General features: G+C 34.1%; 3 protein-coding genes across 3 annotated transcripts; 2 read left to right on the forward strand and 1 right to left on the reverse strand.

The window, feature by feature from the left end:
- The first annotated feature begins 3,035 nt into the window (after window positions 1-3,035).
- LOC105960011 (transcription factor DIVARICATA) lies at window positions 3,036-5,248 on the forward strand. The gene is made up of 2 exons (XM_012984180.2): window positions 3,036-4,368; window positions 4,485-5,248. Exons 1-2 carry the CDS (start codon window positions 3,872-3,874, stop codon window positions 4,933-4,935), a joined length of 948 nt encoding a protein of 315 aa, XP_012839634.2. The 5' UTR covers window positions 3,036-3,871; the 3' UTR covers window positions 4,936-5,248.
- Window positions 5,249-9,301: 4,053 nt separating this feature from the next.
- LOC105960041 (uncharacterized) lies at window positions 9,302-17,036 on the reverse strand. Its single transcript, XM_088813586.1, has 10 exons — window positions 16,784-17,036; window positions 14,387-14,410; window positions 14,033-14,237; window positions 13,851-13,941; window positions 13,229-13,374; window positions 12,114-12,357; window positions 11,925-12,029; window positions 11,622-11,804; window positions 10,577-10,778; window positions 9,302-9,860 (listed from the first exon to the last, which is right to left on the reverse strand). Exons 1-10 carry the CDS (start codon window positions 16,911-16,913, stop codon window positions 9,364-9,366), a joined length of 1,827 nt encoding a protein of 608 aa, XP_088669712.1. The 5' UTR covers window positions 16,914-17,036; the 3' UTR covers window positions 9,302-9,363.
- Window positions 17,037-19,680: 2,644 nt separating this feature from the next.
- Window positions 19,681-20,058, forward strand: LOC148764979 (uncharacterized). Its single transcript, XM_088814635.1, has one exon. It carries the CDS (start codon window positions 19,681-19,683, stop codon window positions 20,056-20,058), a length of 378 nt encoding a protein of 125 aa, XP_088670761.1.
- Window positions 20,059-26,681: the final 6,623 nt, after the last annotated feature.

Raw genomic sequence — 26,681 nt, forward strand, 5'->3', positions numbered from 1 at the left:
ATTTGAGTTAACCTTCAGATTGTTTTTTAAAAATTTATAACACACTTTTTCAAATTATATAGTTCAACAACTTATTACTTAAAATCAGATCTATAATTAATATTTTTAAGAAGTAAAATATTCTAAGATTATGCTAAACATTAAACTCATAATTTTGTGACATAGCATAGCGCTGCCCTCAAACCCCAGAAAATGGTCATTAATTTATTTATAGTATTTTTAATGTATGTTTGGTCCCCGAGGGATGAAATCCTGGCTTCGCCAGTGACCATGAGACCAAACCTAATCTCATTTGCTATAAATGATTAAATTGTGAAATAGTATTATTATTATTATGGTGTAAAATTTTGGTGAAATGCATGGAATACCAAAAATACAATTTTCCACCATAAATGATGTGCAACGTGGGAGATGAACTCATTTTCACTATAAAAAAAAATAAAATTTAGTGAAAATTCTCCAACTCTGGACACCTATAAATAAGAACAAATATTCTAGAATGTCAAATCCAAGTTAAAATGAGATTATATTATTCGACAAACACATCAAATGCCACATTAAAGTAAAAGTTTAGTTGGTGTTTTTGTTTAGTTTGACTAAAACATGAAAAGGGTTAACGTAATCATATAATTAGTGTGGTTAAATTAGTGATTAGAATAAAGGGGATGAGTCAATCTTAAACTTAATCACTAGTTTAGCTGACTTGAATTATAACAAAGGAAGGTGATTGGCTGCTCATTCACCTGTTGACAACACAAAAGAATTGAGCATTAAAATCTTGAAGCAAGGGACAACACATGGATTAATAATTAATCAGTGTCTATCTCCAATTAACATCATCTTTCATTTTATTTAAATTGCTTTTATAATCTATATGCTTTGTACGGATACATCAACAGTTAAATTAATTACTTTGTTGTATTTCTTTTATTTATTTGTGGGCGAATTCCATATAATTTCAAAGAGGAGGACTTATTTGCGCTCTTATCCAGGCTAAAATTAGTTTTGCAAAAAAGTCCATCCGCTTGTTCTTGGCCAAAATATCCACTTACAATATAATTTATATCAATTTCATATAATGTCCCAACTTAATAAATATTGGACATTGACCTCATATTTTAACAAATATATCATATCAACATCCCTTTTCAAAATCTTTTGAATTTTTTTTTCTGAACTTTTTTTTTTCCGGCCAATGATCGGGGTTTACCGTCGGTCTCCGACGTTGACCTTTTTTTTTATATAATTATTTTTCTTTAAGAACCAATATAGTAATTTTACTGTCTCATATAGTAAAATTACTGTCTGTGACAGTAGTATTGCAGCCTGAGAATATAATATTAATATTTTAACACTGATACTATTGTCTGAGACAATATTGGTAATATTTACAAAATAATATTACTGAAAAGAGTTTAAAAAAAACAACTATTTTATTAAAAAAATCAACGCTGGGGACTGACGGTAGCATACCGACGGTGGCTGTCAAAATTAGAGTAGGGGTTAAAATTGATTAATTTGTGAAATTGAGTAAATCAAGGTTTAAATCATGAAATTCGAGTTGAACTATGGTTTCAATGAGTTATAATTTTAGTATGGGTAAATTACAACCACCCCCTGAGGTATGGTCAAATTACGAAAATCCCCTCTTGTTTGGGTAATTACAACGACCCCCTCAACTATAAATCTTCTTACACGTCCACCCTTGTGGTTTCAAATTTAGTGAAATTTTCTAGATTATATGTAATATTATCACTTTTGTACCCGCTTTATTCCATTCGAGCTCCACATTTTGAAACAAGATGATCATAAGATGTGTTTTTTGACTTGTATATATCAGATTTTGGTGCATCAGAAACTTTATTTTTACACAAAGCACATTCTACGGAATCTAAATGATTATGTTGAATTTGAACCATAACGGTGGAAGTGTAAGAAGATTCATAGTTGAGGGGTAGATGTAATTATCCAAACAAGATGGGGTTTTTCGTAATTCAACCATACTTTAGTGGGTAGTTGTAATTTACCCTTTTAGTATGTACGAAAGAGTTTTTGTTATTAGCAAATAAGTTTGATTGCAGTGGTGGATATATTAGCGAGATAAAAAAATAAAATATCCCTCTTTTAATTAAATGCAATATCGTGGGCTTTTCTGAAATTCCCCCTTTATTCAATAACATGTCCTGAATTTGTAGTTTTTCATTTGCTACCATTCATCTCATTTTGGTTGTGGTCCACTCATATTTGAGCAAAATTTATCTTATTGCAAACATATGCCCTTTTTTTTTATTTATTAAAATTAGAATCGTAGAAATTAATTTATCTTAGTAGTACATTAAACCTCCAAAAAAGAAGAACAAAAAAAAAAAAAAAAAAAAAAAAGAATGAAGAAATATTTAGAAATTTAAGTTCATTGTACATAAAAGTATTATTAATATTATAGGAAAATAATGGCCGTGAATTCAAAGGAGCACCGTATTTGTCAATTCATTTTCTTAAAATTGCTGATGTGGAATTGCAGTCAATAATTCATTCCAATCTACTTTCAGACACTCATAAGGCCTTGTTTGCCTGAAACATTGACATTATACATGATTGATAAATGTATCCTTGTTTATCAACACAGCAAGAGTTCAAATCACTTGTTTATTTATAGTCCAGAAATCATAATCCATCTGGAATTTTGCATTATAGTCCAGACAATATAATCCATGATAAACTTATGTGTGATTAGTAAGGTTGTTTATGAGGTGAACCAAACAAGCCCTAACGGTGGTTCTAACTCTATACAAATTAAAATTAGTGGTATGCATTTTGTTATTAGTATGTAGTTTTGACCAGTGCCATTGATTCATTTAAGCTTCCCTGAGGTGCCACCCCATACTTCTTTTTATTTTATTTTATTTTTAAATAGAAAAATCATTAAAAAATAAAAAAATAAAACAATTAAAGAAATAGTTCTCCTTTTCTATATTATTTTCTTATTAAAAAATAAATTAAATTATTAAGTTGTAGTATCCACAAAACACCATTCCATCCAATCACAGTTCACCACCTTCCTCCACCCCCACCTCCACATCTCTCTCTCTGTTGCAGATCTCTCTCTCTCTCTCTCTCTCTCTCTCTCTAGACTCTACATTTATATATATATGAATTACATATAGTTGATAAAAAATGAAGATTCATTTCTTGTGAAAATAGATATCTTCAATCTCTTTTACTTTGCTGCTGCTGCTGCTGCTTTTACTGTTGAAAAAGGTAAAAGAAAGAAATAAATCACAACCCTTTTTATTTTTTATTTATAACCACTTATTCAGAGAAATTCAGACTTTGTTTCCACTGTTCTGTTTGTGAGTTTCCAATGAAGCAGCTTTTTCAGTCTGCAACTCTTCTCTCCAGCTTCCTCTCTTCTCTCTCTTTCTCCTTTTAGCCTTCTTTCAGGTTTTTTTTCACATTTCCAATTTGGGAAAATTCATTATTTTATTACAACACTTGTTCAATTTGCCTGCAATTTTTTATTTTTTATTTTGGTGGGTGGGTGGGTTAATCAGATCTCAGTTTGTTTTGATTGTACCTCTTCCCTTTTGATTACCACAAGTTCATACAGATTTTTTGAAAAAAAAAAAGAAAAAATAAGTGGCTTCCTTTTAAGATTCGTCAATTGAGAGGTGGCTCAGGTGGGTGTTCATTTTGAACAAGAAAAAGGTATTCCAAATTCCGATTCTGATTCCGATTCCGATTCCGAATGCTCCTTCATTTAGCACTCATTTTCCCATTCTGAGGCTTCCACCTATCTCTCTGCACTTCTTTCTCTCTCTGTTTTGCGATGTTCGAGAAACCAATTTTTATGTGATTTTAAGCTCTGTAATTGATGAGGTGGGGTATGGAGATTCTATCGCCATCTTCGTATTTCACCAGCTCAAGTTGGCTTCCCGATGAGAGCAGAAGAAGCACCGCAGCAAAGTGGACGCCGGCGGAGAACAAGGCCTTCGAGAATGCACTCGCGGTGTTCGACGAAAGTACACCGGATCGATGGCACAGAGTTGCCGAAATGGTCCCCGGGAAAACCGTCCGTGACGTCATCAGGCAGTACAAGGAGCTCGAGGATGACGTCAGCAGCATCGAAGCAGGGCTGATCCCTGTTCCCGGCTACGCCGCCGCCACATCTCTACCCCCACCACCACCACCGCCGCCGCCATCATCGTCGTCGTCGCCTTTTACGCTTGAATGGGGGAGTGCCCACACAGGCTTCGAGGGTTTCAGGCAATCTTATGTCATCGCCGGCGGCGGCGGAAGGAAGTCTTCTTCCGCCAGACCTTCCGAACAAGAACGGAAAAAGGGTGTCCCCTGGACCGAAGAAGAACACAAGTCAGTTAATTCTATTTTTTTCTAATTTCGCCTTTCGTAATAATCCGTAGATCGATTTTTTCGAATCGTTTCTTATTATATATAAAATCGATCTTTTGTTTTCTTGAAAAAAAAAGGTTGTTTCTCTTGGGGCTGAAGAAGTACGGAAAGGGCGACTGGAGAAATATATCGCGCAATTTCGTGATCAGTCGAACGCCGACGCAGGTCGCCAGCCACGCGCAGAAGTATTTCATAAGGCAACTCTCCGGTGGGAAAGACAAGAGGAGAGCTAGCATTCATGACATAACAACCGTACACCTCATCGATGATCCGGCTTCTTCCCCAGAGAACAAAACGGTTCCCTCGCCGGAGCAGTCGAATTCCGGCCGGAATATTCCGTTTCAGACCAACAACGGAACAATCATGAGCGGGTATAGCTCTCCATGTCTTGAGAATGTATTCTCGTCTCCACCGAATTACGGTATGAACTCTTATGGGCTTAAAATGCACGACGACCATGAATCGTACATGGAATCGCACAACATGTTGTTCCAGATGCAATCAGGGTCACACTATCCTAATTATTAATGCATGGAATGACGGAACGCGATTCGTCACGCATCAATTTGTTCCTCGATCGAAAAAAAGAGCTTGTTTGTGCTTTTTATTTTTATTATTATTATTATTAATCTCAAATTGTCTTTAGTTAATTTGGCTTAATCTTAGTTTTGTTTGTGCTTTTCTTGATTTTTTTTTTTTTTTTTTTTTTGTGAATATGTTGATTGGTATTTGAGGTAGAGGCTATATAATATGATGTTAGCAAGTGAAAATTAGAGATGAGATACTCCTTGTATTTGGAAAAGATAATAAGTAAAACCACACGAGGAATTCTCTTAGTCTATATATATATGGCTACCTTTTTTTCTTTTCGGCAACTCGTTTTTTACGAGCTTCTCCCGAATTCGGTTCTGGCGTGGACGGTCGATTTTGCCCCTGGTTTGTCGACCGAGTTATATGGTTATATTTTGTATTTGCAAAATCAATGTTGAGGAGTTGGTGTAAGAATAATACTAGTTGAAGATTTTGTATCCATTTTGAGTGATGCCTATAGGCTATAGTTTCTAAACTAAACAAAGTGAAGGGAAAATATTTATTTCCACTTTGGGCTATGTGCGTGTAATTAAATATTTATTTTATTATTTAATTAATTAATATGGTGAAAATGATTAATAAAAAAAATATATGCTTGTTTGGTGAAAGTGTGGGTCTATGGACCAATTGTGATGGTATATACTTTGGACCTCATTTTTGGTCATAATTAAAGCAAACTTTATTTGAATTACGAGGGAATAATTCTCCCTCCCTTCCACAATATTTGTTAGTTTTTTTTTTTTTTAATTTATTTCATATTATCTATCAATTAAGAATTCCAACATTACATCAATTATATATTTTTCAATTAAGTCTTCATTAACTCTTCAATTTCTTATGGACTAATGAATAAATAATGGTATTTTGGTCTAATAATATCTATTTTTCTAAAATCAAGACATATTCATTGAATTTATTAAAATAAGTACAAATGTAAAAAATAATTATTATTTAGGAACAGAGAGAGTAATATACATGTGCCTTAACAGCTTAACTGTAATTGTTGAGCTGATGAGATAAAGCTCGTCAGTAGAAGTTGAGTGGCATTCCTATAGTTGATGTGTCCATCGCTTGCACTACAATCTTTTTTTTTTTTTGGTAGAATTTCCACTTTTCAGTTTTCACCCTAACTTTATACTGGCGGGTAAATAGTTTTTGAAGAAAAAATATATAAATTACAATATTGTCCTTTTCGAAATAATTTTAATCTATTTGCGAAAATATGTAATTGAATCTATATATTATAAATATTTACTAATTAGTAATATCTATTTTTGTATTTCTGTTCCATGTGCAACTCCAAATTTGCATTAAAAGTAGCACTTCAAGAATACTTATTAATTCCCTTGCAATTTTTTTTTTCTTTGATCAACTATATCTATTTATGATTATACCATTTACATATTGAATTTGCAATTTTGTATTTGATTAATTAAATATTTAAAACAGTATTGGAATAAGTTTGGAAATTTTAAGAAAAATTTAAACTCATCACTTACACTGGATAAAATACGAGAACAAATTCTATATGCATGTCGAGTAAATATCAGTGTTTTGAAACTCGGACCGGAACAGCCAGTTGAATCGGTTAAACCACAAAACGTTATCTTGTCTGGTCTGTTTTGACCAGTTGAAACGTAATATCGAAACCCGAGCGAAAATTGGATTTTTTTTCTCCCCAAATTGTGTTTTAAAATAAAGGGTAAATTCCACTTTACCCCCTTGTACTCTGCCCAAGAACCACTTCACCCCCTCGTACTCTTAATTTCGTCGATTTACCCCCTTGTACTTGTACAATTTCCCAATACAACCCTCTTCGTCAACTTTTTTCGATTTTGACTCTGACGCCATTTGGTCAAGAGTCAAAATATTGACGTAAATATTGAATTTTTTCGATTTTGACTCTCGAGATTAGAAAAGAGAAAGTTTAACACATTCATATATTTTTTTCTTTGCACTGAGTGGAATCGATCAATTTTTTGGTCTTGATTTTTACTAAGTTGGGTGTTCAATTTGGGGATATCTTGGAAGGGGAAGTGGTGGGAGAAGAAAAAATGACAATATTGACGGAGGAGAAACGACGCGTTATAGGCAGTGGCAATTTTGTAATTTACAGAGTTGACCAAACGGCGTCAGAGTCAAAATTGACAAAAGTTGAAGGAAAGGGCTGTATTGGGAAATTGTACAAGTACAAGGGGGTAAATCGGTGAAATTGAGAGTACGAGGAGGTAAAGTGGTTCTCAAGCAGAGTACGAGGGGGTAAAGTGGAATTTACCCTAAAATAAATAAAACGGTCAAAACAATGTCTTTTTATTGCCCAGTTGAAAAAAAATGTAAATCAAAAATCAAAATATTTATATTGGAATACATGTTATTTTTTTATTATAATTTCTATTATATTTGAAATAATTAGTGTGATATGGTGTGTTGATATGTTGTGTGTAAAAGAAAAATAAGTTTTATTTATATTTTAATTCGAAATAAGTAATGAGTTAATGTGTATGAACAAAATATATTTTTATTTACTATAAGAATTTCTTATATATAAATAATTATAAAATAGAAAACCAAAAAACCGATTAGATCCCAGTTGAACGGGTCCAACCGTGATCCAGTAACTTATTTGGGTCAATGTGCGGTCCGATTTTTAAAACGTTGATAAATATATTAGGGTAGGGAGCAAAAAGAGAGAGAAGGTGGCACATGAACAATGCTTCACCATTTTGGGAGAAGCATACACTGCGCAACGCCCCCACATAGTTTTTATAGGTATATATGTAAAACAGAGAGATGAATTATTTATTAGGTTTATGGAGTGTACGTGTCATTAACTCAAGTATTATTATTATAAAGTGGTGTTTACAAAAACTTTTCAAAATTGATTATCAGCTTTATCCTTTTTTATTTTTGTTCATAATTAGTTCTTCGATGTTTGCAAAATCGACATCTGTTTTTGTTTATTTATAATTAAGTTGTTTTAAGCTGTAATTTCAAAATCTCAAATTAAAGCTAGCATTGGGTAATTTTTCAAATTTATAAGCCCTTTTGAAAATAACTACGGACTACCTATGTCTTTTACATTAATACCCTTATTATTTTTATTTAAATTCTTTATATATAGATATTTTAGATTATTCACTAAAGTAAGTAAACTAAAAAGTAAAAACTAAAGTTGATTTTACAAACACGTATAACTTAAAAAACAAACTAAGGAATCAACTCCGAAATTAATTTAGCATTATACAATAAATTACATATCTTTTGATGCAGTGCTTCTAAATTTTTCGACAAGTAGATTTTTAGCTGAGGTGAAAAAAATTGTTGAATTTTTTTATCGTATGAAAGAAATAAAATTTTCAAGTAATTTGATAGAAAATGGCAATCACAAGAAGAAAATGGTGTTATCGTGTATGTTAAGGGGTTATTAAGATGCTACATCAGATCATTTACATCGGATAATTTTTAACTATTGATGTGATTAAATAACTATCTACTAAGCACACATACACATGAGTGTGTGTAATTATGTGCAGATCAATAGTTATTAATCACCTAATATATTTCACCAGGTGTAGCATCACATAAACCAACTAATTTTCCATAATCTAAGTTTACAGTCCACGATGCAATTTGATAGGTAATTATACAATGGTATATTTAGCTACAGTACGTAATTAAAGAATTCAAGATGAGATGAAAATAACTAATAAGAACATATAATGATTAATAAGTAAGCTTTTTTCTTTTTACCCAACTTTACCTATGAAACGTCTTTCAAGAAAAAGACGCAGCATTTGTGCAAGTTGAAAATTGAAACAAAGAGCACAATTAAACACTTTATTCCCTCTAAACAAAACTTTCGGTTTTGAATTCTTGGCAAATATTCTTATTCCTATTGACATAAATTAGACCAGATTTCAATTCATACCATCACATTTATAATTCTTTATATCACGCATATTATCTTTTGGGCAAATTACGGCCATCCCTCGTGTAAGCTCAAATTGCGAAAAAAATCTCTCATATTTGGATAATTGCAATCACCCCGTCAACTATGTAATGTATTACGCAAAGAACCTCTCGTTCAGTAGGTAAATTTGACACCGTAAGAGTGAACACGTGACGCAATACATAGTTGATGAGTGAATGTACTATCCGAACATAAAAGGTTTTTTCGTAATTTGATGATACTTCATGGGTGGCCGTAATTTGCTCCTTTTTTTTTTTGATCTCTTTTGGTGCTATGCAAATACTTCCATTTTTTCAATGCCAGAATTCAACATCACTTCATTAGATGAGAGAATAAATGAGAAGTAACTTTTATTTATAAGACTAATTATATAACGTTAAAAAAAATGAAAAAGCTTACATGAGAAGTTCGTTTTTACTGGTCAGACCAAAACCGATTGGAAAAAGAGGATCGTAAGAGTCATTGTCTTCAACATGCATTGGGAGTTGTTCGACATTTTTAAACCAGGTCAACGGAAGTCTTCCTTGAAATTCATGATCTCCGAAAATAACATCGACAATTCCTCGACCGCCTTCACTACCGGGTAGCCATGCAGAAACAAGAGCTTCCGTTTTATCCAAAAGTTGTGGCTCTAAAAACAAAGGCCTACCAGATATCAAGATTGCTAATGTGGGGATTTGTTCGGCCACCATACTTATTAGTTCGGCTCCATTGAAATGAATTGTTAGGTCTGTGCTGTCACCGCCAAATTCTACGTACGGACCTTCGCCCACAACTACAATGGCGAAAGAATATTCTTTATCGGTTATGGTTCCTGCAGATGGGTTTTCGTCGTAGATCACTTCTGTTTCGTCCCCAACAACTTCTCTAATAGCATCCAAAATGGTATTGCCTGTCATGAAGTAGTGATTCTAATGTTAAAGCTGCGAATTTGCCATATCATTGAAAAATGAAATATCGAAAACTTCGAGATTTTCTGAATCGAGCATTATGCTACAATGTTGTGGATTGAAGCATGATAAGGCTTTGAATTTTGAATATATATATATATATATATATATATATATATATATATATATATATATATATATATATATAGAGGGCAAATTACGGCGGCCACCCCTGAGGTATGGCCAAATTACGACAAAACCCCTCTTCTTTGGGTAATTACAGCCACCCCTCCTTTTAAATATTTTTACATAAAACTTATGTAATTCGATTATTTACCGAACCAAATCGTATATTTAGTTCGGTAAACGGTATGAAATTTTGGCGTACCGAAATTTCGTTTCGGTTTTACCGTATTGACATCTCTAAAATTACATCTGGAGGGATCTTTTCGTAAGATAATACATAGTTGAGGGCTGGCTGTAATTACCCAAATAGGAGAGGAGTTTTTGTAATTTGACCATAACTCAGGGGGTGGCCGTAATTTGCCCTTTACACACACACACACACACACACACACACACACACACACACACACACATACATATATATATATATATATATATATATATATATATATATATATATATATATATATATATTTCGTTATTTTAAGCTACATGCTGTTATTAAAAGTTGGGTAAATTGGGAGAAGATTACCAGTAGTGATTCTGCCAGATTTGCCTTCCCAAGTCATTGTCCATCCACCACACTGGTAGCCAAGATCATCAGCATGTCGTCCAGCAACAAATATTGTTTTAGCATTTCGATCAAGTGGAAGAAATGGTTTCTTTGGATCATTCCCATTCTTTAAAAGAACTAATGACTTTCGAACTGCTTCACGTGCCAACTCTTTATGTTGCTGCCAACAACAATAATCCAAATATTACGAGTCTTCTTAGGCCTCGTTTGGCTGCCAAGATGGTACTAGCCAAGATAAGATTAAATAATGTAATGAAAAGCCAATTGCTCTATTGGACCCCCGAAGGTCCAACAAAAAAGCTCCTTAAAAGGTATGATAAGACATGATAACATAATATTTCCAAGCCGAACAGGGAAGTTATTGGGTGTACCAAACATTAAACAAAGTCCAATTATTTAGTTAATAATGACTAATCTCCCCAACCAAACGAGGCCTTAAGGGATAAGTAATGCTTTTACTTACTCTGCTAACCACAACTAGTAATCACAATCCAAATATAGACACAACTCTCTTAATCTTTGTCCAAAGATACTTATAGAATTAATACTGTCTTCCCTTGTCATAAAATTATGAAAGAGTAATATTCTATGATACAAATAAGCTTATTCAATATTAACTTTCTTTTCTTCTTTTTTTCTGGTTTAATTGAAAATGTTGTAACATAAGAATTACTTGAACATATTTCTTGTATTCTACTTTGCTATTACCCTGTACTATTTATGTAAAATTAGAGAGCATCGCATTACTTTTATCGCCACTACATTAACAACAAGTCAACTAACATGCGAGCTAGAATGGTCCTGTAGAAAACAAGGACGAATAATGATCCAAATCAAAGTATAAATCCAATCATGGTGTCACAGAGCTGAATTTGGATATATCAAGATTTTTTATCGGATAACCTATAAAAGGTCTAATATTTATGATCATAATATTTTCAAAGAATGTAAACTGTAGGTCAACAAAATTTTCAGACATTGATAAGCAGTTCAAATAGCTAACCTCACATCTAACTGTACCCAACAAAGATCGGTCGCTGAACGGATGTTCAAAGAGGCCAGACGCAAATTTTACTCTCAGAATTCTTTCAACTGCATCATCAATTCTCTTCATTGCGATTTTTCCTGACTCCACCAAATGCATCAAGTCTCCTATAAATAGTTCAAATCGAAAAGGCACCATTACCTGGTGCGACATAGGTAGTACGTATTACTTTCCGGAATATAAAAGCTTGAAAAAATAAAAAAATAAAAAATAAAAAATAAGAAAGAAAAAAGAAAAAAAAGAAAAAAAGATAATCTTTACCATATCAATTCCTGCATTGATTGCTGATAGAACACTCTGCTGGTAATTAGATCCATGAGGGCTAGAAAGCCTATCAAGTCCTTCAGAGTCGGAAATGATAAATCCCTGCACAAGAAATCGAAGGAAATTTATTGAATCCAAGAAATAGCAGATTCTCAGATGTTTATTGCAATTTTATAATTGGTTTACCTTAAATCCAAGTTTATTTTTCAAGATCTCTGTAAGAAGAAAATGAGAATCGTGTAATTTGGTCCCGTTCCAGCTTGAGTAGGATGCCATGATAGTACATACTCCCCGAGAAATGCAGTCGAAGAAAGGAGCCATGTGAAGTTTCTCTAGCTCATCATACGATGACACAGTATCTCCCTCATTTATACCATTCTTCGTGCCACCATCGCCTACAAAATGCTTTGCACATGCAACAACGTTTTCTCTGAATTTAAAAGAATCTAATTAGCCAAGCACGTAGACAAAAGAAACATATATACAAAATGCACGAAAAGAAATTCAGGGAAGAGAAAGAAGACCCTCCAGATAAAGGAACTTTCAAGAACTATCTATGAACTTCGAACATAAGTCATGAAGGACCAACAGCATCCCAAGTTTTTAATATGGCCTCAGAAAGGTATGGAAGGTGCTAAATCTCGTTTCAATTTTATTGGTACGGTTTTGACATCAAATGTGATTTTGACCTTTTTTCAGTCCGAATTTGGCAAAAGCTTACAGCAACAAATTTTAGTCCTTTGAGTTGACTTTCTAATCGAACATAAATGAGCTAGATCGGATGTCGGGTGAGAGAGTTATACATGAATGAATGAATGAAAATTTTCCTACCCCATAAGAAGTCTGCTTCAAACGTGATTTTGATCATCTTACAGTCCGAAACTAGGAAAACTCAATTCATCAAAGTTGTAGCCCTTTGAATTGGCTTTGAACCTCGACTTGGATCGGATCAGCTAATTGGTGGTGGGATGAAAAAGTTATGCATAATCTTGGATTACGACACCGATAAATAAAAAAAAGGTATAAGCATATTTCCTTCACGTTGACCAAAAATGGAATCAAATGATCTTCTTTTCTTTCATAGACCAAAAGTGATGTCCGGTTTCTTGATGTAGTACGAAGTTGCGACGGAAGATGAAGAAATACAAGCTCTAAAACTCTAACATTAATGGTTAAAGATATGTTTAATATCAACCCAACACCATTATTTGATGGAATCAACTGTCTAATACCAGAAAGTAAGTGCAAAAGACGTGTGAAATCAATCGTGCAGAACCTTTTGTTTTTAAAAAAAATTGTACCTTCCAGCAAGAAATGGGTGACCGGCGGGGTGTCCCTCGGCCGGTTGTCCCTGTAAGCCAGTGACCATAGAAGTCATCATCTTAACAATGTTAGGGTCTTCACCAAAACTCTCATAGCATCTTCCCCATCTCGGATCTCTACACACCTGCTCGAATCATTATACTTAACAACGAGGTCCACTACTGAATAATGATTAACGAGATAATACGCACACCAGAACCCAAGAAAACAACGACAACTAAGAAGGCAAATCATTTGTTAACCAGCTAGACAACAAACAAAATCTACAGTATGCTAGAATTTTAATGATGTCTTTGATTTATTCTCAATATTCTGAGTAATCGTATTTTGGGCGGTGGACTTAGGGAAGTGTATTGTGATGACTTATGAGGAAATAATGGTACCATGTACTCCGAAACATACTAAAATTAAATCATGTTTTGTTTTTTGGGAATATTTCAAATTTATACATGTATAGCTTTTCTTTTCTTTTTTTTTTTATTTTTTTATTTTGTAATTCAAATCATGTTACAACTTACAAATCGAGGAAGCTTAGTGAGGACCAAAATGACAACAATAAAATAAAAACGATAAATAATGATAATTGTTTGCAAAACGTACAGCAAGACATGGAGCAAAAGTATAGTGAATCCCGCTTGCTCTAACTTCAAGAGCTGTTGCAGCACCAATCCTCCGAATCAAGTCAGCATCTCTAAAAATCGCATAATTACATTGCTCGTATTAACCAGCAATCAGTATTTAAATTGCACTTAAGCATTTAATTAATTCAATCAAATTAAAACCTGGTGGCTCCAAGGCCTACGTTGTGAGGAAAAATGGTTGCACCATAAACATTGTTATTACCATGAACAGCATCCGTTCCATACAGCACCGGAATTCCGAGCCTCGATTCGAGTGCGGCTTTCTGGAAGCTATCCACCATTGCCGCCCAATCAGCAGACTCTGCATTCTCAAACGGCCCACTCCCACCAACACTCAGTATGCTACCTGCATCATCCAAAATAAAACAATGCAATTAAATTTCGAAAATTTGGGGATGTTCAGAAAAATAATTCAAAATTCACCACTTAAACCCTAGAATTTGAGCAACATGAAAATTGAAAATAGTATTAGCGTTATTAGCATGTGAAACTGACCTACGGAGAGGTTTTTAATGGCGGAAGGGTGATACGATATGTTATTTACTATATTATTTAATTATTAGTTTAGTTAGTAGTTTATTATTAATTAATTAGATTAGTATATTTATAATATATATATGGCCGTGAGTTAGTGGTTAGGTTAGATATTAAGTATTTGGGATTATATTCAAAACGGACGCTCCGAAAATCTCAAGAAAATGGATTCCACTCACCTTACGACACCTGTCTCCTTAACCAATGAAATAATGGTGTTAAGTCTTAGTTTCTCTCTCCTTGCTATTAGATTGGACGGTTATTTATTTCTGTATTGTTTCTTTTCTTTTCTTTTTATGTTTTTCCCTCTTTTCCGATTTGTTCGACCCTACACCCAGTGATAAACACCGGGTAGTCTTCTGCTGCCACGTGTCACTTTTTTGTATTTTATAATACATTCCCCGCTAGGGTTTACCTTGAGGGGTTTTAGAAAAATAAAAAAAGGGACACGTGACAGCAGAAGACCCACCCGGTGTTTTTCACCGGGTGTAGGATCGAGGGAGCCCTCTTTTCCTTTATCTTGAAATAAAAATTTATTTTTTCCTCATAACAAATTATCTTACTTTTAATTTTTTAATTTAATTTCACATACTAGCAAATAATGCTATATTTTAATTATCAATTAATAATATTTTATTTTGTACATGTTAAAGAAGTAATTTCAATAACGCTAAAAATTAAAATAAATACATATAAGTTAATGTTTTAATAAAAAATGAAAATAAAATATATTGATTTATTTATTTCCCTAAGTAATTAAATATTATTTTTAAATAAATTTTAATAAACACTATATCTTTTTATTTTCTTTTTAAGTATGTAATCTATTATAGTATATATTCTAAGTTTTCATATATAATATAATGTTATATGGTACATAAAAAATCATGTAGAACTTATAATTTCTACAGTGGACAAACAAGTTTTTATTCAAAAAGAAAGAAAAAAAAAACAAAAATAGAAATAAAAAATTAATTTTTAAAATCAGTGTCGCACTTGAGCCGTGTAGCAAACATAGTACACCAATTCTCAATGTATTTGTACACGTGTCACTCCCTAAATGGCATCCTATAATCCTCAATAAATGGGGAGTCCGTCCCAAATGCGGACCCTAAGTATTTTATTAGTATAGTTAATTATGTCTCCTAGTTAGATTAGGATTCTAGGGTTTTATTATCTTTAAATAGTCGTCTTGTACTAGGGTTTTATTATGCAGAGAAATAATAAAGAAGAGTTTTCTTACGTTTAGTAAAGAAATCCTATGATACTCAAGAGATCGTATCAATTGGTATCAGAGCGAAGTTGCGATAACACCAACGCTTCGTTAGCAAAGTAGAGATTATATCAAAGCTAAGCTGGAGCAAAGTTGAGATCACATCAAAACTTTGTGAAAATTATGATGTCAGAAACAAGACGGTTGGAGCGATTGGAGAAATCCGTGGAGAAATTACGGATTGATTTTCAAAAATTGCTCGAACAAAGTCAAGGACGATGTCAACGCCATCACAAAAGCCGAAGGGACCGCCGCCCGTCACCGCCACTGCCGATGCCGCTGCCGAGCCTATTCCCGAAGGAAGAGGAAGAGGACGACGATGACTTTTTCGAAGAACTCCAATTTTTTTTGAGTTCGCCGGAAGAAGAAGAATCGGATTCAACTGAGATAAAGTGGGACGAAGAGTCGAAAGAAGAAGAATCGGAGTCAACTGAGGTAAAGTGGGATGAAGACGAGAAATTAACCAGGGAGGAGAACGAAGAGACACAGTGGATATTAGGAGATTTCCATGGTGCTCAAAAGAAAAGAGATGAAGAAGCATCAGTAATTGTGAAGGAAACAAAATTTGAAAAGACAATTGAGACGACGGTTGATTTGTCGGGTAAGAGATTGAGAAATTTCGTTCGGGCAGATGGACTCATATTTGGAAAAGAGCTCAATTTTTCATCATGTTTTTCGGATTCAATCGGAAAGCAATTCGATGGCGTCAAGCATAGATGGAAACACAGAAAAGAGAGACGATTATTGGGCAGAACCTTGAGGACAAGGTTCGTTTCAAGAGGGGTGGATTGATACGATATGTTATTTACTATATTATTTAATTATTAGTTTAGTTAGTAGTTTATTATTAATTAATTAGATTAGTATATTTATAATATATATATGGCCGTGAGTTAGTGGTTAGGTTAGATATTAAGTATTTTATTAGTATAGTTAATTATGTCTCCTAGTTAGATTAGGATTCTAGGGTTTTATTATCTTTAAATAGTCGTCTTGTACTAGGGTTTTATTATGCAGAGAAATAATAAAGAAGAGTTTTCTTACGTTTAGTAAAGAAATCCTATGATACTCAAGAGATCGTATCAAAGGGGTGGCGACGCTGCGCTCGATCTGTGTCATTTGGCCGATTTTCTCTGCAAGGCTCATCTGAGAGATGAGATCTTTGAGCCTGGCATCAATGGCGGCATTCGGATCTTTGTAGATGCATTTCATCATGGGTTTAGATTTTGTATTATTGCATAAATTGAAGTTTGCAACTGAATCAAAATGGGTAGCAAACAAGATGAAGAATTTGAAGATGAAAGGCGATAGACGATCAAATGGGGCTCCTATTTTAAAAAATAATTTATTTATATAGGTGTTCGAAATTGAATATACTAAAAGATTATAAGTAACATTTCATAAAAGTGATGGTATGAAGGTTCACAAGCAGCGACGTCGATTTTTTTTTGAAATTTATGAATATAAAATAACTAAATATATGGAAAAAGTTTTAACATTAATCGAATGATTTGTTGGTTCACTTTCTACCATGACAATCTGATCTTTATAGCATATAGACTTCATAAATATTTTATGAAATGAAACTTGAATACGGTAATGCATATTGATTCAAATGTTAGGAATAAAAAATAGGGGTAATTTTTATAAACCCTTCACTCTAAGATTATATAGGTCCTAGTCTAAGTCACAAGTCCTGTTTTTCTAACCCCCCTACTAACTTTTTTGGCTGATTTACTCTTTGCAACAAAATAGAAAAATTTCCTTTTAAATATAATTATTCACCAAATCAGTTTTTTAGCTAAAAAAATAGGCCAAAAAATCTCGTGGGATTGAAACTGCAAAACTTACCTCTCGTTTCTTTCAATTTACCCAATATCCCTAATTCTCAAATCGACAGAAAGTATATCTTCTCACACCGCCATCGAAGGGAGAAACTGCAAAAAACTCATCTCTCGTTCTCTTTCAATTTACCCAATACCCCTAATTCACAGATCGACGAAGAACCTGTAATTCTGCAAACCGCCACCAAAGGGAAAGATCTGCAAATCTCGTCAAATTGAAACACGCAAAACTCTCCCCCCCTTTCGTTCAACTCAAACTCTGTAATCATAGCACCTTATTGTTGAGATCGATGGAGAGTCTGTAGGTTTGGAAACCGAGAAGATGTACAGGTCATTTGCTATATATATATATATATATATATATATATATATATATATATATATATATATATATATATATATATATATATATATATATATATATATATATATTTTTTTTTAAATCGCGATTCATTGACGAAATACAATGGGTGTTTTTATGAATGAAGTGAAAGACACAGATTTGGAGCCTACGACCCCAGGTAATAACTTCGATTTCTGCAAATAATATTTTTTTGTGTGTTTTTTATTTTGCTGTTTTTATGTGTATTTTGCACTTTGATATTTATTATGTATTTTGCACTTGCTTTTTTATTTTGCTGTTTTTATTTGTATTTAGCACTTTGATATTTATTATGTATTTTGCATTTGCTGTTGTATTGTATATTGCATTTTGTATATTTCATTAAACTTTGGTGGTATGTCAATTTTTGCAAACCTTCTATTGTATTGTTGTTAGTTATGTTGTGATTTTGAAACTGTGTATTGTTGTTTGAAATTACAATTGGCACTTGGCACTTGCTATTACTATTGGCACTTGGCAATTGTTGTTTCAGGATACGCATTTCATGTTATATTGTGCAATTGATGTACATGGTTTTTATTGGTTGACTTGTTGTGCAATTTTTTGTATTATTTCAACAGTTGATTCGAAAAGAGGAAGAGAAAAGTAAATGAATCAGCGGAGTCTTCAAAGGGGGGAAAACAACAATTGAATCAAGTTGAATATGTTCGCACGGTAGAACAAAGCAATGCGGAAGAGTGTGTAATTAAAAGTGATAATGGTGGATATTAAGGTCATTCATTCCCTAGTAACTACCTTTTGAATGGTCTTCTTGAACTATAAAAGGGACACTATTTTATGGAGTTGAGACACACTTGAATAATAATACAATACATATACATACTTGCTCTTTTCTTGTCTTTCCATTGTTTTGTAATACGTTATCAGCACAAAGACTCTAATCGTTTCACAAAGGTAAATTCACGGAATCTCCATGGATTTACGTAATCTATACTTTTATTCCATAGAGAATTTCGAAATTTCTTATGAGTTGTCACACGATTTCATTATCAATTTGTTATGCATGAATCATTTCAATTTCGCAAGTATTTTACAAACTGTGACATTTGCAAAAGTATCATTTTCTTTCTTGTTTGCACAAATACTCTCACATATCCAGTAACACTTTATTTTCCATACATATATTTATCAATTATTAGAGTATATGCACTATACATATATAAAATATATTATTAGTATGATAGGTATGATAATTACCACATTAGCTCATGATTCACTGTGAGAATTTATGCATATCTACAATTATATGCACATTTCTATCTGTTTTTTTAATCCACGAAAAAAAAAATCACATAAAACAATTTTACTACAATTTCTATGTGTATTAAACCTGTGATCATGTTTAATCTTTAAAGAAAAAAAACATATATCTGTTGTTTTTCAAAATCCCCATCAAATTTTTTATATATATTTTTTGCTAAATAAAATATTTGCATTATCTGAGGTATTGAAAATTGTTAAAAAAAATTTTTTTCATCATAACATATGTAGATATAAACTTACGAACATCAATTTAAATATGGTTTAGTGCAAATTAATTTTTTTATGTTCTATATAAGCTTCAATTGAAAATACCATACTCAATTTTCAAGATATGGGTACATGTATTCTAAATCACTCTTCTTTTATGATTCAGCATCATGGCAAACTCACCAACCTTGAATTCACTGACTTAGACATTTCGGAAAACAATTATCTTACATGAGTTCTACCTGCATAAATTCACTTAAATGCAATGAACCTTGGCAAAACCATCAATGCTGCTAACGAGACAAGTGAACAAAATAAGGTGAGATCAATGATTTTCATTCGCCATCACATCCATGAGGGGTTGAAATCTGAATATCTTGGGGTTAAAGACCCAACTGTTCTTTGGAACGATTTGAAAGAAATATATGATCACAAAAAAAGTGTGATCCTCCCACAGGCTCGATATGAGTGGATGCACTTGCGATTGCAAGATTTTAAAACGGTGAACGAGCACAATTCTGCTATGTTCAAAATTGTCTCCCAATTAAGATTATGTGGAGACAACGTCACCGAAGCCGATATGCTAGAAAAAACATTCACTACTTTTCATGACCAATATGCTCCTGCAACAACAATATCGTGAAAGGGGTTTTAATGAGTTATTTATGAAAAATCACAACTCCCATCCAACTGGTTCACGGGCACTGCCAGAAGCAAATGCAAATGCTTCATCCTATCATGTGCGTGCTAACAATGTTACTAGTGGCCGTGGTCGTGGCCGTGGTTTTGGTCGTGGATATGGACGTAGTCCTAATCGAAACCATGTTGGCACTAGAATTGCACCATATCAACCAAAATGGAGCAAGAATTGTGAAAAGCAACACAAGGGAAATACAACGAAATTTGGCCCTCCTAAAAAAATAAAATGACTCTTGCTACAAATGTGGAGCAAATGGGCATTGGATAAATGTTTGTCGTACACCAAGAGACCTTGTTGACTTATATCAAGCATCCATCAAGGGTAAAGGAAAGGCAAAAGAAATCAATTTTATCGATTTCAACAATGATATTTTTTATAATAGTGATCTAATGAATTTCACTCATTTGGATGTTGGTGATTTCCTTAATGAGCCAAGTGGAAAGATTGGCGAAGCACAATACTATGGTGATGCCAATGATGGAAATGCAAAAGTAAAAAATAACTGATTTTGTTCTGAGTTTATGTTATGTTTGAGTGTGTTTTTCTTTTAATCTAGTTTGTCGAATTTTTCAATTTCATGTCTTGTTCCTTGGCGAGTCTTAGTTTTAATGTGCTTCGTCTTAAATACATTTTCTTATTTAAGTTTATGTTATGTTTGATGTGTTTATTTTATGGAAATTTAAGTGTTTTTTTTCTTCGTATCTTCTTATTTTACTTATTTTCTTTCATAGAACCATGGACGATAATGATAAGCCTCATGTGAGCAACTTGGATGGTGGAGATATTTGCTTGGTTGACAGTGAAATAACACACACTATTCTTCCAGATCAAAAATAGTTGATGGCTTTGGAAGAGCCAATATAATATTGTTCGGTGGCACAAATATCTTTATAAAAGAGGCTTTGTACGGTTACCAATCAAACAAAAACTTATTGAGTTTCAAAGATATACGTCTCAATGGATTTCATATCAAGACTATGGATGAGGAGAATATGGAATATCTTTGTATTACATCCAAGGTTTCATGCGAAAAGCATGTGAAAAAAAAACTCCCAGTTTTAATTCTCACCGGGATTATATTATGCGACCATAAGCGCAGTAGAATCATACCGTGTGATGAACAATGATCCCAAGCTTTTTATTCTTTGGCATGATCGACTAGGCCACCCATGGTTAATTATGATGCGTCGAATAATAAAAAATTCATATGTGCATCCTCTAAAGAATCCGAAGATTCTGTTACCTCAAGAATGTGTGTGTGATGCTTGCTTACTGTAACGCCCCACAACCTAACAGCTGAATCCAATCGGATCACCACCATTAAGTTAGGGATGCTAACCTTTTATATATATACTTAATCATTATGGTTTTAATACAAAAATACGTTATATGCTTTGAAAAGAAATCAAACTTTGTACTTTCTCAAAATCTGTGCGTATATACATATATTGTTTACAAAATTACATTGTACAAAAACCATAATAGAGCGGCTAACAAAATGAAATCAGAGTTTCTAGCTCGGCTACAAAAATGGCGCGAAGCATGGCATATGAACAAATCTCTGACTGGCCGCTCTTGGCTAGGTCAACTTCTAATCATGTACATCATAACCTGCATCATAAGTACCTAATGAGCCAATGGCTCAGCAAGTTGAAACTGATATAATAGAAATATATCACATAACACATTATTCATTCAATATGTACAATATCACATATAACTTCATTCATGATCCTTTCTTTTGAAATCCTTCTCTTTTTCGGGTACCCTTGAAGTGTGGTACTTGACTGATAGCAATAGACTTTGATTTTCGGAACCTGTTCATCATATTTGGCCAATAGATAATACGGGGGTTTCCATACCGGCCTTTCGACCTCAGGTATTAGCCGTATTTCATTTCTTTAATTGTGGGTTTTCCATACTGGTCTTTCGACCTCAAGTATTTGCCACCATGTGTTGGGTCCGCCGGTTCCTCCCGCGTCCCTTGCCTACTCGACCATCAATCAAGTACCATACTCCCATTTTCAAAACATATTCTTTCATATCACTATGACTCATCAATCATTCAAACATCATAGAGAACACATAGCAAAAGTCACATTAAAACACACATAATTAGGTTCTTATGATGAGCAAATGAAAGCTTCAACTTACCTCAAGATCAATATGATGTATGAAGTGAAAGGATCAGTCTTAGATAGGGTGTGCTAGAAGCCTTGATTAGAGATGAATTCAAACTTCAAAACATAGGATTTTCAGCTAGAAAAGGTGAAGAACTTGTTCTAGCTATACTTCTATGAGTTCTTAGGGTTTGATATTCTCTTATGTGAACATGAAAGTGAAGAAATAAGAAGAAAAGCTTAAGTGAATAGGTCTGGTCGTTTTTGGAAGAAGACAAGTGAAAATGAAGACCAAAACACAAAGTCTTCACTTATCTACCCATTCCCAACAAGGCCAAATGGAGGATGCTGATTGGAGGGCTTATATTTGCTGGATTCTTGTGGTTCCTCCACGTTTTTCTAGCTTGAGATAAGATATGGGCTGATGCTTACTCATTATAATCAAGTGTAAACACTTTGAAAATGGTCTTGTGCAACCTAGTCAACCAACCAATCAAATTGCACCCTTTTGCATACTTTTGGTTTTATTCTAATATGAGTTACTTCAAGTAGTTACATGTGTAATTAATCATATTAAAATGTAATTAAAATGCAGAAATGCAATTAAGACAAATATATCACTATTCAGCACATTGATCCTTTCTTAACCGAGAAACTGAGCTTCTCACTACAATAAATCACTTAAGTTCATGTTAAATCATAAAGTAGAAGTTCAATAACATGTATCATGTATTAGCACATTTTAAGAAAAGTATTCGATCACGTATTAAAACACAATTAAGGCACATGTGTAGCAAGTAGTCGTGATCATGCATCATGAATAATGAATTATAACTATATGCATTGATGCAATATGCTTATTATTGGCCATGTAAGGATGATTGGGCATTACAATCCTTCCCTCCTTATAAAATTTCGCCCTCGAAATTTGACGTACCGAACAATTCTGGATATTTGCTATGCATTTCTTCCTCTCTTTCCCACGTGGCTTCTTCAATAGATTGATTTCTCCACAATACCTTAACTAATGGAATCTTTTTATTTCTCAGCTCCTTGACTTTTTGATCAATAATTTGAACTGGTTTCTCCTCATAAGACAAATCTTGAGAAAACTCCAACGGTTCATAACTCAACACATGAGAGGGATTTGAAATGTACTTCTTCAACATAGACACATGGAAAACATTATGAACACCAGATAATGAAGGAGGTAAGGCTACTCTAGATGCTCTATCACCAACTCTTTCAAGGATTTCAAACGGACCAACATATCTCGGACTAAGTTTTCCTTTCTTTCCAAATCTCATGATGCCTTTCAATGGAGCCACTTTCAAGAATACATGGTCGCCAACCGTAAACTCTAGATCTCTTCTTCGTTTATCTGCATAACTTTTCTGTCTACTTTGTGCCGTCTTCATTCTTTCCCTTATCTTCCGTACCGTATCGGCAGTATGTTGTACCATCTCTGGCCCAAGTAGACTTCTTTCGCCAACTTCATCCCAATGAACTGGAGATCTACATTTTCTTCCATATAGTGCTTCATAAGGTGCCATTCCAATTGTAGATTGATAACTGTTATTGTAAGTGAACTCTACCAATGGAAGCTTTTCATCCCAGCTCCCTTTCAAATCTAGAACACAAGCTCTTAACATATCCTCAAGTATTTGAATAACTCTCTCGGATTGTCCATCACTCTGTGGATGAAATGCTGTACTAAATGCAAGCTTCGTCACCATGGCATTGTGCAAACTCTTCCAAAATGCAGAAGTAAACTTCGGATCTCTATCAGATACTATTGACACTGGCACTCCATGCAATCTAACAATCTCTTTAATATATTGTTGTGCATATTGCTCCATGTTGAATGTGGACTTCACTGGAAGAAAATGGGCTGATTTAGTTAGTCTATCAACAATCACCCATATTGAATTGTATCCCCTTTGTGTTCTAGGCATTCCAAGCACAAAATCCATTGTAATATGCTCCCATTTCCACTCTGGAATCAGTAAGGGTTTCAATAGTCCTGCTGGTCTTTGATGTTCCATTTTAACTTGTTGGCAAGTGAGGCATTCAGCCACAAACTTTGCTATATCTTTCTTGATGTTAGGCCACCAGTAGTGTAGTTGTAAGTCTTTGTACATTTTTGTGCTGCCCGGGTGCACTGAGTAAGGACTTCTGTGAGCTTCTTCCAAAATGTCGCCCTTTATGTTAGCATCAAAAGGAACACACAATCTGCCTTTATATCTAATTATTTCATCATTACCAATAGAGAAGTTCGGCCTCTTCTTAGCATCAATCATACTTCGCAACCTGGACAAATACTTATCCACTTTCTGAGCCTCTTTGATTCGGTCATGAAGTATGGGTTTTAATACTAAAGATGATAAAGAACTAACCGTCCCTTTAGGCACAATTTCAAGTTCTAATCTTTGTAAATCCAGTAGTATTGATTTCTGTATAACAAGGAAGGAAGACATAGCTTTTCTACTCAATGCATCTGCAACCACATTAGCTTTACCAGGATGATAGTTAATCACACAGTCATAATCCTTCACAAGTTCTAACCATCTCCGTTGTCTCATATTCAATTCTTTCTGAGTGAAGAAGTACTTCAAGCTCTTGTTAACCGTGTAAATCTCACATTTCTCACCATATAGGTAATGCCTCCAAATTTTCAAGGCAAACACCATGGCAGCAAGCTCTAAATCATGAGTTGGGTAATTCTTCTCATACTCCTTCAATTGTCTTGAAGCATAGGCGATAACATTCCCATGTTGCATCAATACAGCACCCAACCCATTTTTTGAAGCATCACTATACACTACGAATCCACCAGTTCCAGAAGGAATGACGAGAACAGGAGCTGTAGTCAATCTCCGTTTCAACTCTTGAAAGCTACTTTCACATGCATCAGTCCATACATACTTCACGTTCTTTCGTGTAAGCATTGTTAATGGAGTTGCTATCTTGGAAAACCCCTGAACAAATCTTCGATAATATCCTGCTAATCCTAAGAAACTTCTAACCTCTGATACAGTTGTTGGTGTTGGCCAATTTTTGACAGCTTCTATCTTACTCGGGTCGACCGAAATACCATTCTTGGACACGACATGCCCTAGGAATACAACTTGATCAAGCCAAAACTCGCACTTCTTAAATTTAGCATATAGTTGCCTTTCTTTCAATATTTGCAACACCACTCTCAAATGTTCTCTATGTTCGTCTCTATCATGGGAATAGATCAAGATATCATCAATGAACACAATCACAAATTTGTCGAGGAACTCCTTGAACACCCTATTCATCAAATCCATAAAAGCTGCGGGGGCATTTGTTAAGCCAAAGGGCATGACTAGAAATTCATAATGTCCGTACCTTGTTCTAAATGCAGTCTTTTGTATGTCAGCCTCCTTTATTTTCAATTGATGATACCCGGAGCGTAAATCGATCTTCGAAAATATAGATGCTCCTTGCAATTGATCAAACAAATCATCTATTCTCGGTAGTGGATACTTGTTCTTGATTGTAAGTTTGTTCAGTTCTCTATAATCGATGCATAAACGTAATGTACCATGTTTCTTTTTCACAAACAAAACCGGTGCTCCCCAAGGAGAATAACTCGGCCGAATAAGACCTTTATGCAACAAGTCTTGTAGTTGAATCTTCAACTCTTTTAGTTCTGTTGGTGCCATTCTATATGGAGCTTTAGAAATAGGAGTACTTCCGGGCAATGTATCAATAACAAATTCAATTTCTCGATCCGGTGGCAGTCCTGGTAAGTCATCTGGAAATACCTCAAGAAATTGATCAACCACATGCACATCTTGGGGTTTCAATTGTGTTCCTACTGAAGTGTCCATAACATTAGCCAAGTATCCAACACAACCCTTACTCATCATCTTTTGAGCCTTCAATGCAGCTATAAATGGTATTGAAGATGAAAGTGAATGACCGCCGAACTCGAAATATTCTTCACCAGGTGGCTGGAAGATGACAACCTTCCGATTACAATTAATGGTTGCGTAATATTTTGTAAGCCAATCCATGCCCAAAATGGTCTCAAAATTTGCGACAGGTAAAACAACAAGATCCGCACAAAGTGTTCTACCACTTATCTGAATAGAACAATGTTTCAACATTTGGTTGGAATTCATCTCTTCCCCTGATGGAGTCGTCACACTGTACATCACATCCAACGTATCTGGTATAATGCCCAATCTCCTCACCAATGAATGTGATGCAAATGAATGAGTAGATCCTGAGTCTATTAATGCAAGTGCTGGAGTTCCTAAAATCAAAATAGTACCTGAGACAACGGATGCATCAGCATCAGCTTGTTCTTTAGTCATTGCATATACTCTCGCTTGAACTTTGACTGGTGGGGTGCGACAATTCCTTGCAATATACCCTGGCTTCTTACACTTGAAGCAACGATTTAAACCGCTA

The sequence above is a fragment of the Erythranthe guttata genome, chromosome 14 (assembly GCF_056151865.1).
Source record: "Erythranthe guttata isolate IM_541 chromosome 14, IM_541, whole genome shotgun sequence".
In the NCBI taxonomy this organism is placed as follows: domain Eukaryota; kingdom Viridiplantae; phylum Streptophyta; class Magnoliopsida; order Lamiales; family Phrymaceae; genus Erythranthe; species Erythranthe guttata.